The sequence below is a fragment of the Hylobates moloch genome, unplaced genomic scaffold (genome assembly GCF_009828535.3).
Source record: "Hylobates moloch isolate HMO894 unplaced genomic scaffold, HMol_V3 SCAFFOLD_377, whole genome shotgun sequence".
Lineage (NCBI taxonomy): Eukaryota > Metazoa > Chordata > Mammalia > Primates > Hylobatidae > Hylobates > Hylobates moloch.
Genome location: NW_026652652.1, coordinates 6,770 through 20,797, shown reverse-complemented (window position 1 = coordinate 20,797; position 14,028 = coordinate 6,770). Strand labels below are relative to the sequence as shown.

At 38.9% G+C, this 14,028-nt stretch overlaps 1 protein-coding gene and 1 long non-coding RNA gene across 2 annotated transcripts; one reads left to right on the top strand and one right to left on the bottom strand.

The window, feature by feature from the left end:
• Positions 1 to 368: 368 nt before the first annotated feature.
• On the top strand, positions 369 to 8,180 carry LOC116464293 (stromelysin-1). The gene is made up of 10 exons (XM_032147569.2): positions 369 to 536; positions 1,062 to 1,306; positions 1,399 to 1,547; positions 1,687 to 1,812; positions 3,366 to 3,530; positions 3,707 to 3,851; positions 4,716 to 4,849; positions 5,249 to 5,408; positions 6,562 to 6,665; positions 7,754 to 8,180. Exons 1-10 carry the CDS (start codon positions 432 to 434, stop codon positions 7,852 to 7,854), a joined length of 1,434 nt encoding a protein of 477 aa, XP_032003460.1. The 5' UTR covers positions 369 to 431; the 3' UTR covers positions 7,855 to 8,180.
• On the bottom strand, positions 7,217 to 13,270 carry LOC116464295 (uncharacterized). Its single transcript, XR_004246897.1, has 4 exons — positions 13,189 to 13,270; positions 11,090 to 12,529; positions 10,437 to 10,549; positions 7,217 to 7,542 (listed from the first exon to the last, which is right to left on the bottom strand). It is a non-coding gene; the product is annotated as an uncharacterized LOC116464295 (long non-coding RNA).
• Between the last annotated feature and the right edge of the window lie 758 nt (positions 13,271 to 14,028).

Below are 14,028 nucleotides of genomic sequence, written 5' to 3'. Positions count from 1 at the left end.
AAATAAAACTGCTTTTAGAAGTTCTGCACAATTCTGATTTTTACCAAGTCAACCTACTTCTTCTCTCAAAAACACAAACATAAATTGTCTAGTGAATTCCAGTCAATTTTTCCAGAAGAAAAAAAATGCTCCAGTTTTCTCCTCTACCAAGACAGGAAGCACTTCCTGGAGATTAATCACTATGTTGCCTTGCAAAATTGGGAAGGTTGAGAGAAATTAGTAAAGTAGGTTGTATCATCCTACTTTGAATTTGGAATTTTTGGAAATGGTCCTGCTGCCATTTGGATGAAAGCAAGGATGAGTCAAGCTGCGGGTGATCCAAACAAACACTGTCACTCTTTAAAAGCTGGGCTCCCGAGGTTGGACCTACAAGGAAGCAGGCAAGACAGCAAGGCACAGAGACAACTTAGAGCTAAGTAAAGCCAGTGGAAATGAAGAGTCTTCCAATCCTACTGTTGCTGTGCGTGGCAGTTTGCTCAGCCTATCCGTTGGATGGAGCTGCAAGGGGTGAGGACACCAGCATGAACCTTGTTCAGGTAATTAACACTAACTGACCTGGCCAGGTGGGGAGCTTCCACAGTAAGCTCAAACCATTCCGTGTGTCTTAAAACCCACATAGAATGCTTGAGCTTACTGTGTAGGAACAGTTCAAGAATAGAGTTTTAGAGTGTTGGAAGTGGAAAAGGTCTCATTATCACACCATTTGGGCTTCTCCTCTTATGTAGGAAGAAACAAAGGCCAGAAATGTTAGGTGTTTTCTTAAGATCACACAACACCATAGCAGTAGCAGCACTGGGGCTTAAGGCACATGAATAACAAGTGGAGAGTGGATGAACCATATCTTGCTTTGGAACAGCTTCAGTTTTGTTTTTTTTTAATGCAACATAATTTTAGCTAAATATGTTGCTAGTATCATATTATAAAATTTGGCATTATTTCAGCAAACTAGAGAAATACTCCAAATAGATTAAGAAAAGTGAGCAACTGCAAAAACTTATTATAAATAGATAGCTACAGTAAAAATTGTAAGAATGATCTAAAAACTATACTTATTCTGTTAGAAATATCTAGAAAACTACTACGACCTCGAAAAAGATGTGAAACAGTTTGTTAGGAGAAAGGACAGTGGTCCTGTTGTTAAAAAAATCCGAGAAATGCAGAAGTTCCTTGGGTTGGAGGTGACGGGGAAGCTGGACTCTGACACTCTGGAGGTGATGCGCAAGCCCAGGTGTGGAGTTCCTGACGTTGGTCAATTCAGAACCTTTCCTGGCATCCCGAAGTGGAGGAAAACCCACCTTACATACAGGTAATGGTTCAGAGAGGTTTTCACATAAGATTGGAATTTTATAAACTATATCACAGGAGAAAATAGCATCCGCTTCAATTTTTCTCCTACAGGATTGTGAATTATACACCAGATTTGCCAAAAGATGCTGTTGATTCTGCCATTGAGAAAGCTCTGAAAGTCTGGGAAGAGGTGACTCCACTCACATTCTCCAGGCTATATGAAGGAGAGGCTGATATAATGATCTCTTTTGCAGTTAGAGGTAAAAAAAAAAAAAAAAAGCAAAACAAAACAAAAAATACGTGAAGCATATCCATTCATCTATCTGGTGGTGGTGTACTGGAGAAGGCCCAAAACAGATCCTCATTACATATCTTTCCAATAAATTTTTTTCCTACTAGAACATGGAGACTTTTACCCTTTTGATGGACCTGGAAATGTTTTGGCCCATGCCTATGCCCCTGGGCCAGGGATTAATGGAGATGCCCACTTTGATGATGATGAACAATGGACAAAGGATACAACAGGTTAGTTACACATCTCTCAGAATGATTTTGGCATTAATTTTTTTGTATGTAGAAATCTCTTAATAACCAAGAATGCTCAAGAAATGAGATGTTCTGGATTTTCCAGTGGATCAGAGATCAGCAGAATATATTTTTGTTTTAATTATTATTGAAAATATTTTCAGATGCTTTAACAGTTTTCCTACATTGGTAAGCACAATATAGGAAATATCATTAAGTATTTCTTTAATGACTGTGGATCTTTGTGATCTAGGGGTAACCATTATTAAGAAAAATTTCTCATATCAAAATGCAAACATTCAAGGGATAGTATATTGCACTGAATCTACATTAAAATGTGCTCTGGATGTTGCTTATGTAATTTCCTCCATTTATTTCTTTACTCTTCAAACCAGAAATCAGAATTAAATTTCAGAAACTGAGATTCTCTTTTTTTTTTTCTGGCTGAGGCATTATTTTAGTACTTTTAGGTTAAAAGAAAATTATGGGCTCGTTCTGAAGGAAAAGACTAACTCTCAAATACAACGTTCAAACTGTTTAGGTAGAAGAATGTTGCTCAGTTTGTAACTGCATATTTTGGGGAATGACATCCAAAGTTTTCCAAAAAATCAGCTAAAACAATTAACACTACTTCTAAAAAAATAGAAAAACAATTAATACTATGTCTGAGCTTTAACAGGGATTTATAATGAAAATGTAAACCTCTGTAGGACGTACAAATGTGAGTTTAGTCCTGGATAAAATTCTTGATTTGGTTAACGAATTCTTGTAAAGAAACCTTCCTGTAAACTCTCAAATGAGATTGTTCCTAGCATCACAAGTTACACAAGTAATACTAGCAAAAGTAATGTAGATTTACTTACTATATTGATCATAATTACCCAATGCCTCCCAATTTTAGCATTACGGGTGTTTTTAAAAAATGGAGGAAAAAATTTTAAATAAAGCCAGTGTTTATGTATTCTAAATCTGTTGTGTGACAAATGCTAGACATGATTGGGCATACTGTGTTTTAAACCAATTTTGCAAGTCCTATGACATATATCTTTATTCATGTTTTTGGTCTCAACATGTACTTCATGATGATGAGGCTGAGACATTATGAATTAATATGAATATAGTTTCCTTTAACTGAGACTGCAAATGGCAAATGTAAATATATTAAAACAGTGTTTAGCTTTGCATTGACAAATGAAGGTAAATATTTGATACGCTAAACAAGTGGGTTCATTCCATTCCTGAGTACAAGAAAAGGGACGTAGTTCTTCTGGAGTTAATATGCTCGTGAGGCTGGGGGTGGGTTTGGGGCTGTGGGGGGCAAGTGGATGTAACTGGGAAATCAATCTCAAAGATTGATTTCAGGTATGAGTTTTAAAATACACTTAGCTTTCCATTAAGTGTGTAATTAGTCAATTGTTCAATTAACCAACAAACGAGGTGTAAAAGGCCCTGTGTGGTTCCAAGAAGTAAAATCCAATACAATGCACAGCAGACCTGTATAATGTACACGTATTTAAAAAATAAGTAACTATTGTTTTTGATTTCTTAAATAGGGACCAATTTATTCCTCGTTGCTGCTCATGAAATTGGCCACTCCCTGGGTCTCTTTCACTCAGCCAACACTGAAGCTTTGATGTACCCACTCTACCACTCACTCACAGACCTGACTCGGTTCCGCCTGTCTCAAGATGATATAAATGGCATTCAGTCCCTCTATGGTGAGTGACACTGGGGAAATCAGCCATTGTAGTTTTGCAACGATGGTCTTCAGAAGAGCTTTCAAATGCTACATAAAGTATTTATGATTTAGTTCAAAGCACCGTGAGAATGTTTGGAAAGCATACAAATGGGCATATATTGAAACATATCACATTTCCCCTAATGTTCCCTTTAGGACCTCCCCCTGACTCCCCTGAGACCCCCCTGGTACCCACGGAACCTATCCCTCCAGAACCTGGGACGCCAGCCAAGTGTGATCCTGCTTTGTCCTTTGATGCCGTCAGCACTCTGAGGGGAGAAATCCTGATCTTTAAAGACAGGTCAGGTTGAAAAATTATATTTTCCTACCATTTTAATCTACAATGCTTAGAAAGGAAAACACGCAGAAACTTGATAGAGATTCTTAAACATTTAAAACAAAAACGTTTCTTCTGGGCTTGGAATCATTTAGATCTGGTGCTGCCTTTTCCCACATTTTCCTAAAATTGTCAGGTTCCTTTTTGAAGGCACAGGCTGATCTGGTTCTTATCTTCTAATTGCTGTTTCCAAATGTCTTAAGTCATGGTTACTTTTCAAAAGGCATGAGTAGATCTTTCGAATAATAATTTTATTTTTACTTCCTTTAAAAATGACATCAGGATCAACATTACATTTAATCAAGTAATTTACTTACTGATGGATCAATATGCACACGACAAACATTCAAAGAGCACAAATGAGAAGAAAATTAAAAATTTTAGTTCCCAGTTCTCCCTGTATTCATCCAGAGTCAAGACCTTTTGTGCATCCTTCCAGAATCTTTCTACACACATACAAGAATATATTTATACAGCACATACACGTATACACACACTGCCTAGCTTTTGGAAGAGGGTATAGCACACACACTGTTTTGCACACATTGCAGGTAATTAAAGCTTATGCTGGGCTAATTCACTTGCACGATAGAATAATTTTTCTTTCATAGAAAACATTACTCTGGAAATCTATGACAGGAGACTCACTGCAGTCTTCTGAAGAAAAAGGAAAGAAATTTTCTAATGGCAGTATACCTGATTTCTATCTGTCATCTAGCCTAGAAGATGAGAGAATGGGGGAAGCTGGGTGAGGCAAGATGGTGAGGAAAATATTCTAAAGGTGAAAGACTGTTTTTCAATTTACATTTCTTTTTACATATATTTTAGGCACTTTTGGCGCAAATCCCTCAGGAAGCTTGAACCTGAATTGTATTTGATCTCTTCATTTTGGCCATCTCTTCCTTCAGGCGTGGATGCCGCATATGAAGTTACTAGCAAGGACCTTGTTTTCGTCTTTAAAGGTAATTATTGTATCATCATTTGTTTAACTTGCCAAAGTAAACCCTCTCATAAGAAACTGAACAACACTTTAATTTTCCCTACTACAAGTTCTGACTAGTACAGTAGTTAAAGGTAATGAAGAAATAACCAGGGCTGATATCATTGTATTTATATTTTATAGATGATAAAAATAAAGACAAGAAGATAAATTACCCAGAGTTGTAAATTCTCTCATTTGACCTTAGATCATTCATTCAGTCTGCAAATTTTTGTGAAAAGCCCACTGTGAGCTGGTGACTAAATCTAAAATTTGGGCTACTACTTTACCATGAAAATCAAAGATGCTAAAGCGTATTTCTAAAGCTAAAGGGCTTAACTGTTATAGTTCAATATGACTGTGAATTATTTATATTTAACAGGAAATCAATTCTGGGCCATCAGAGGAAATGAGGTACAAGCTGGATACCCAAGAGGCATCCATACCCTAGGTTTCCCTCCAACCGTTAGAAAAATCGATGCAGCCATTTCTGATAAGGAAAAGAAGAAAACATATTTCTTTGTAGAGGACAAATACTGGAGGTGAGATGCAAGAGAAACGACTTTGTATGGAGCCTAATTAGGGAAATTAGTTTCTTTTTCTAAGGAAATCCCCCACCCCAACCTTAGGCCTGCTTCTCTCTTAGTAGGAAGGATGGGACTTCAGACAACTGTGGGAAAGTTCTTACTTTAAAACAGCAGCACCTTAGGCTCTCCTGCTTTCAGTCCCAAGTGCAGTTGGCTGGTGCTTCCCTTGGTGCTGTCGCCCCACCTGCCTGCCTGGAGCCCCCTCTTCTCTCCTCAACCTATTCAAATCCTGCCCAGCCTTCAAGTCCTGGCTCAAGTCTCATCACCTCCATGCAGCTTTCTCTCGTGGACTTTAGACCCATTGGGAAAATGTTCTGAGAACCCAGACCACAATTTAGCATTCTCTTCCCATTGTCTTATAGTTTGGCTCACTGTCTCACTGTGTGTTTGTCACTGTCTCATTGTGTGTTTGTTTTGTCTTCCTAACACTACTATATGATTTTCGAGGGCTACCTCGAACCTCACCCATTTGTTACCTCTACCTGATAATGATGGCACATTTAAGAGATGACGATCAATAGCAGTCCAGTTTATGGACACAACCCAACACTCACAGACAGGTTGATTCCTGGGTCATTTGGCCAGACTTTGAGACATCAAGGCCGACCATCTGCTATCCAGCCAATGGGCTAAAAACACACTTACTGTGCTTTGCTTCTAATCCTAATCCCTTTTCCCAGGAGGCCACCATAGAAGACTTAGATGTGCAGGGGAGGGGATGGCAGGTATATATGGGCCAATTGTGGTAGGGAATTAAAATTGCATTTTAGATATTGATTCAATTCACTTTATATATATGTTCACACTTTCATGTCTTTGTGACAGAAAGATGATTAAGGTTCTTTCTGTCCAGGCTTAAGAAATATGATGACAAACAGCATGTGCTACATACAGCAGGATGCTGCCCCTGTTCCGGATGGAGATATGGCTTTCAGAACTCTTTGCAGTACCATTAAAGTCACATATTTCTATAGTCCCAAATATGCTTGGCATTTATTTGCAGTACTTATAAAGTTTAGTAAAATTCCACATTAAACCTAACATGATCTAAGATGTTTGGTAACATGGCCTCTATGCAATGCTGAGCTGTTTCTTTTACTTGGTACAGATTTGATGAGAAGAGAAATTCCATGGAGCCAGGCTTTCCCAAGCAAATAGCTGAAGACTTTCCAGGGATTGACTCAAAGATTGATGCTGTTTTTGAAGAATTTGGTAAGAGGATACTTACTGTGTTGGCCATAGAGCACTTGAAACATTTTATGATATCAGAGGGAAGAGGAGCATTGAAACTTTTTAATAACAAGTGTTTCTTAGGGCCAGTTCCCTCCTCAAAATTTTGATTCACCTACATTTGTACTCATTACAGAACTACTTCACAAAATAACTTGTTTGGAACCATAAAGATAATTACACAAATCTCGCTACTTTATCTTATACATGCATATAAAACCGTGCATATAAAATCAAAGTACTCGAGTGTCACTTACTCACATCTCGAGCTAACAAGTGAAGTCAAGCTCGACTTTCAGATTACCATGTTAGCATAAAAATCCCATCAAGTGGTGTGGCCAGGTTTAATATTGGTTAGCTGGCCTTCTCCTCCACCCCATCTTATTGCTGCTACTAATTCCCAGGGAGATATTTTGTCTGTCTTTCCTGAGTTGTCAGTCATTGCCCATGCCAGTCATTTGCAAATACTTACCTTTCCATGTTCCCAAAGTTTAAAAAAAAAAAAAAGATTTTGTTTTCTACTCAAGGTAAGTAAGTGGAGGCTGATGATCTTTATTGAAAGGTAACCTGATCACCATGTTTGCAGAGCACTAAAGGGTCCTCTGGTGTTTTGAAATAGTTGCTGTGCTTCCTAGGCTGCAATGCAGGGAAAAGGGAGGAGGATTTTTGGGGAAGAAAGAAATAGGTGATTAGAGTTTCCAAGCAAGTGGAGAATTTATCTGATCGGAAGCAGAATAACCTTGTAACCTGGAACCTGTCTCTTGTCAGACAGAGCTGGCACGGAGTGCTGTCTCCATCCTTCCTTGCTGAGTAACCTTGAGGAAGCATCAAAATCTGTCTAAACCTCAACTTGCTCAATCTGTAACTGGAGTTAGACATACAACCTCATAGAGTTGTTGCAGAAATAAATGAAAATAAATTCACGTAACAAGCTTGGCATAGTCCCTGACATAAAGTAAAATTCTATAAACACTTTCTATTTTTAGTTCTCTATGATTCTGAGTTTTGTATATTGTCAAATGTCTTTATTTGGAAAAATATCTTACTATTTCCCTTGTCTGTATTTGCAGGGTTTTTTTATTTCTTTACTGGATCTTCACAGTTGGAGTTTGACCCAAATGCAAAGAAAGTGACGCACACTTTGAAGAGTAACAGCTGGCTTAATTGTTGAACGAGATATGTAGAAGGCACAATATGGGCACTTTAAAGGAAGCTAATAATTCTTCACCTAAGTCTCTGTGAATTGAAATGTTCGTTTTCTCCTGCCTGTGCTGTGACTCAAGTCACACTCAAGGGAACTTGAGCGTGAACTCTGTATGTTGCCGGTCATTTTTATGTGATTACAGGGCATTCAAATGGGCTGCTGCTTAGCTTGCACCTTGTCACATGGAGTGATCTTTCTCAAGAGAAGGGGAAGTACTTGTGTGCAACAGACAGGTGACTGTATCTATGTAGACTATTTGCTTATTTAATAAAGATGATTTGTCAGTTATTTTATCTTATTGTTGTGTTTGTTTGTTTCAAGGGCAAGTTGTTCTCATAATTTGGGCACATTATGGGCTGAGCATGCTCAGCCAGTAGACAAGAGTCTCCATGGCTTGGGGTTCACCATGGGTTCCAGAACTGCAGAGAATCTACCACTTGCCCTCCTCATGAGCCCTGCAAACAGGATGCTTATTTCTACCACCTAGATATTTTATGTGTCCTGACATACCTAAGGCAAAAAATCTAGAGGGGTTGTGGCATTGTAGAGCAGGCTCTAGGAAAAACTGTGAAGGGAATCCTGTAATTATAGCAAATTGCCTCATTTGCACACCTCATTTTACAGGGTGAGGAAATCAAACTTGTTTTTCATATTTTCCTTTTACTTATAAGTTCCCTCAGTACATGTCCCTCCCCTGACCTAGCAAGCAAACTTCCTCATATCTACCCAATTCACATGGTAAAATATACTCTTGTACTCGTTTTGTATCTGCCTGTGCCTGGAGGTAAATGCCCATTGGCAAATGATGATTCTAACATTGGTTTATCATCCATAAGTAATGTCTCTAGCACAATGCCTGGTACATGGTAAGAGCTCATTCCATTTTTAACTTATCCATTCATCTGAGAGTAATTTACAAATCATATTCCACATGCCAGGCATTATGCTAGGTTGCAGGCGTAAGAACTTGAAAATAATGGACACAGCCCCGTGCCCTCATTGAGATTATAATCCAGCAAAAAGAACACATGCAGATAACCACATGTGTGGTTGCAAATATAAATATGCAACTGTAAATTTCATGAGAGTTATAAAGGGAAAAAAATAATAGGAGGATCTATTTTGAACCAGATGGTTTTAGAAGAACTTTTGAGGGAATGGCACTGAAGGAGGTTTTGAAAGGAGGTGTGGAGACTAAGTGGGGAGATGATGGCTTGGACCACATGGGCACACTGGAGAGTTAGGAATGAGAGTAGACTCTATAGATATGAGATAGATAACAGAACTCGGTGATGGATTAGATATGCAATTTGAGAGAAAAGGAAATGTTCAAAGTAAATCCTAGGTAGCTTGCTTGAGCATAACAGCTGATGGTGACGGCATTTACTGAGGTGGGGAAAGACTTGGAGAGAAGAAAGTTTGTGAAGGAAGGGCAAGAGTTAGGATGAATTTTTTATGTTTGCCCATTTTTGAAATGTGTTGGAGAAATTCAAGCACCCATGAGCTAAAGGAATCTGAAATGCAAAAGAGACACACACATATATATGAAACATATATGTATATGGAAGGTTTCAACATTGAGATTATTCTTAAAGCCAGAAGTATGGGAGAGATCATATGGGGAGAGTTTAAGATAAAACTAATGAATAGCAACATTTGGTCAAAATTTACAGCATTTCTTTATTTTTAAAATTACCTAATTTTATTTATTTCTAATAGGTACTACCTTAGCCACAACACAAAATCCAAAAGTTAAAAGACATTATGCAATATAAACAATTTTCCTCCCACCCCTGTTTCCAACATCTAACTCCTTTTCTCAGAGGTAACCAAGCAGATCTTTCTTGAATCCTTCCAGAGCTATTTTACGCATACCAAGCATTAATATAATCTTTCAAAATAAAAATGGTACCATGCAAAATTACACTGTCTTGCTCTTTGATTTCTTTCACTTAATATATCTTGGCAGCTATTCCACATTAGTACATGTAGAATTGCTTTATTCAATCTTTTTCTTTCTTTAGGTGCACTTAATTTAATATCAAGAACACAATACAAAAGGCCCAAATACAATGAAAAAACACATTTGTCCATTAACACCAATGATAATGCTCTTTTAGCACATGCCTGCTGAATGGAATGGGGATTTAATAAAGTTCACTCCTGAAAAAAATAACCCAGTGAGTCTCACCACAGCCAACATCCTTAACCAATCTGGTTGTGAAATGAGTGTTTATAATGCTTCAAACAGCTTAAACCTGAAGTTTGATACCACACCTTCATGTTTGCACAGTTCTCAATAAGATTATCTACAGTATTTACAACCATTCAAAGGCAAACCGTTGATTAAAACCACATTCATTTAAGACTCAATAATTCCCATAAATAGGCACAATTATTATGTATCAATAAAAAAGAATCAAGTAATATAGAGCCTCAAATTAAATGGTTAAATATATGAACTACTTACACTGACAACTAATATTTGATTTTCTGTGTCTATTTAAGGTTGGTTCTTAGCAAATAATCCCTTTAAAGGCAAAATTCACCTTATTTGAGTTTTGACCCAGCATTTCAACAACAATGATTAAGTCCACAGTCTTACTGGCAAAATCAGTATGTTGAAAAGTCCTCATTTAACGTCTAGACAAGTTCTTGGAAACTGTGATTTTAAGCAAAGGGATGCATAAGGAAACTATTGTTACCATAGGCTAATTGATACAAACAAGAGTGAAATTTCTGTGGCATATTTCTAAGTCACAAAAACATCACCAAACATCTAAATAAAGACCAAAACACTTCTAAATAGTAAACACTGTAGGCCCAGCACAGTGGCTGACGCCTGTAAACTCAGCACTTTGGGAGGTCAAGAAGGGCAGATCACTTGAGGTCAGGAGTTCAAGACAAGCCTGGCCAACATGGTGAAACCCTGTCTCTACTAAAAATACAAAAATTAGCAAGACATGGTGGCATATGCCTGTAATTCCAGCTACTCAGGGAGCTGAGGCAGGAAAATCATTTGAACAAGGGAGGCAGAGGCTGCAGTGAGCCAAGATCACGCCACTGCACTCCAGCCTGGGCGACAATGAGACTCTGTCTCAAAAAAAAAAGAAAAGAAAAGAAAAAGTAAACGTTGAAATAAATGTGAGTTATGCATACATTTAAGAAAAATTAATAAAAAACAAGTGAGATAATTATTTACCTTCTTGTTCCAGTTCAGAGTGTTGAGTGGCTGGAGCCCATCCTGGCAGTGCTCAGGCCAGCCCTGGATAGGACTCCATTCCATCATCGCAGGGCGCGCTCACATCCACTCACACTCACCAGACTGCGACCATGTAGACAAGCCAGTGAGCCTCATGTGCACAGCTGTGGGACGTGGGAGGAAACCAAGTACCCAGAGAAAATCCGCAAAGACACAGGGAGATCTTGAAAACTCCACACAGACCATGGCCCTGACCGGAAATGGATTTTTTTTCTGTTCGACGTCATAACTAACCCATGTTATTTGAGGACCTGCTGTTTAGAGTTTCTAAGTCACTATGCTCAGGGGTAAGAGCAATGCATAGTCCATTTTCCATTTTACTGGAATTTATGTTCAATTCATGATTTAAAGTCTCCAGGTTTTCATTTCTCCAAACTGTCCAAAGACATTGTGTGCCTTAGGACCTTGTTTCTCCCTCAATTGCTTCAAACAGAAACATTTCTCAAGTATCTACATGTTCCCAAAGAGGAATTCTTCAGAGGTGGCCACTTCTTTGGGATGGTGCAAGTCTAACAGGCCTCTGAAGCAAAGCGGATGGGGAGGGAAAGAACTGAAGTGCAAGGTTCACTGGTAAGTTTCACATTAACCATTAGGAGCTGGGGAGTATAAGAATGTGCTTTTTTTCTTTCCTCTCAAAAAGTCTGAGTGTTGGTGTAGAAACGTGTACTTGGCTGTCCCCCCAGTAACTTTCGAGTAGTGGGACTGTCAGGGAAGCCTTGACTGAGAATATGACTGGAGAGTTTACCTACCAGGCGTAAACTTCCAGGCACTCTGTTCATTTTGGGCTTGTTGCAGTTTGTCTTCAGTCAGGGCCAGATCACCTTTCAGTTTTAGGAAAACAAGTTGATGGCTCGGTCTACCATTGTTGATCGGGCCACGCTGGGCCACAGATTTGCTGGAGGTACTAAATTCGGGTAGGGCGCCTCGTATCTCCTGCCTCTTGTCTGCTAGTCGCATCGCAAGGACGTTTTCCCCGCGCAGACTCTTGCTGCTGTTGCTTTAGTTTTCACTGAGGTTAAGGTCAGCGTTCTTGCCTCCAAAGCTTGCGCATGTGTTTCATATTGTTTCCATTTTAGAATTCATTTATCTCGTGCCATCCGTTTGAAGTTTCGCTCAGTCTAACCCTTTGGGGAAGAGGGTTTTTTGTTGGTCATCTTGAATCCGAAGAGTCGCCTTCCAGATGCGGCCATGGTCACCCACCGCCAGCCTCACCAGGGAGGAAAGGAGAGGGGGCAGGTCGCCAGCGGAGCCCGATTCGTCGGACCTCGCCCTGGCTCTTCCCCGGAGTTTGGCGCCCCTCCGCGGCCACGGGACTCTGCGAGCTCCTGCTTATTGCACCAGCTGCGCTCAAAGGAAGAAATACCCAGCTTATTCAGTCCCCTACTGGTGATTCAATAAATACATTTATACATTAAATAAATGCAAAAACCAAATAAATAAAATGTTAAAATAACAAAAAATAAAATTAATTTGAAATAAGTGTAAATATTAAAAGAAAATAATTTTATAACATTTGAATATATTTATATAATATTTAAAATTAAAATATATTTAAGATAAAAATAATAAAACAAATCAAATAAAATTGTGTGCATCAGTAGATTATTTTCAGTATTCAGTGTATCAGTAGCCTATTTTTTAATATTTTGCTGTGATATCCAACGCTACAATGAATATCCTCAAGCACACTTACATATTGGATGGAAAGTCTAACCTTCAAAGGCTGAGCAGAGATAGAGGAGCAGGAAAACTATGTGTTGGATTCTCCAACACGAGGGCCACTGATGCTCTTTATAACAGCAGCGTTGGTGAAGCGACGGAGCTGAATTCTGATTGAAGCTGGTAGAAAAGTTAGCAAGTTAGGTAGGGCGTTTTGGGCTATAGGTAGCAGAAAATCTCAGCTGACTTAAAAATAAGGAATTTTCTGGTTCATATTAATGAAAAGTACAGCACTAAGGCAGGTTTTAGTTTCGGCACGATCAGAGTTCTGGCTCCATCACTTTGCGATTATTTTGATTCTGTCCTTGTGTCAGTTTTACCTTGAGGCTGGCTTTCCTCACGGCAGCAACACAGCTATGTTGTTTAGTGTCCAGGCAACGCACCTTCTTAAATCACCACCTTCAAACATGAAAGGACAGTTCTGAGTGTCTTCCTGTTGGGACCATCCCTTACCATATGGTCATCCTAGACCAATCGCCGAGGCAAGGGGGATCAATCGATTTCACTGCAGTCATGTTTTTGTTACACAGTGAGGTGAAGGAAAGACATTGAGTCACCAATCTCTGTCCATCTACTACAAAGACAAACTGGAATGGGAGAAAGTCGAAATAACAGATGCAAATAATTCTTAGGAGATGTTGTGCTGAGAAGGAAGTGGAAAATATTTTCTCTGTGCTGTCAGACCTGATTCATAGTTCTTATGCATGTCTTAACTGTTAGGCTGGTGGTTGATCTCAATAATGCAGAAATATAAGTTTAGAGTAATTCAGTAGCATTGCCATAATCACATAGCAAGTACATAGCCAGGATCCAATTTCATATCCTTCTGGATTCAAAGATCATGTTCTTGTTTTGTCTAGGGACCCAGACAATAAATCAGCCTGGTTGCATTATCTTTTTAGTTTTGACTCCATTGTAAACTAGGGATTCTGCAGTGTCATACAGCATGACCACATTGGGGCTGGTTCTTCCTCAATTCTGCAGTTTAATATCCTCACAGCCCAAAGGCCAGGGTTCTTTTGAGTCTGATATCTAGCCCTGCTAAATTTCTTTGTGCTGTCCTAAATTGTAATGAACAATGGAGAACCTCACACCAGCTACTTGTCTGTGAATTTCCCCAAGCAATCTTGTTCCAGAAATGTTTGTTTGTTCCAGGTATG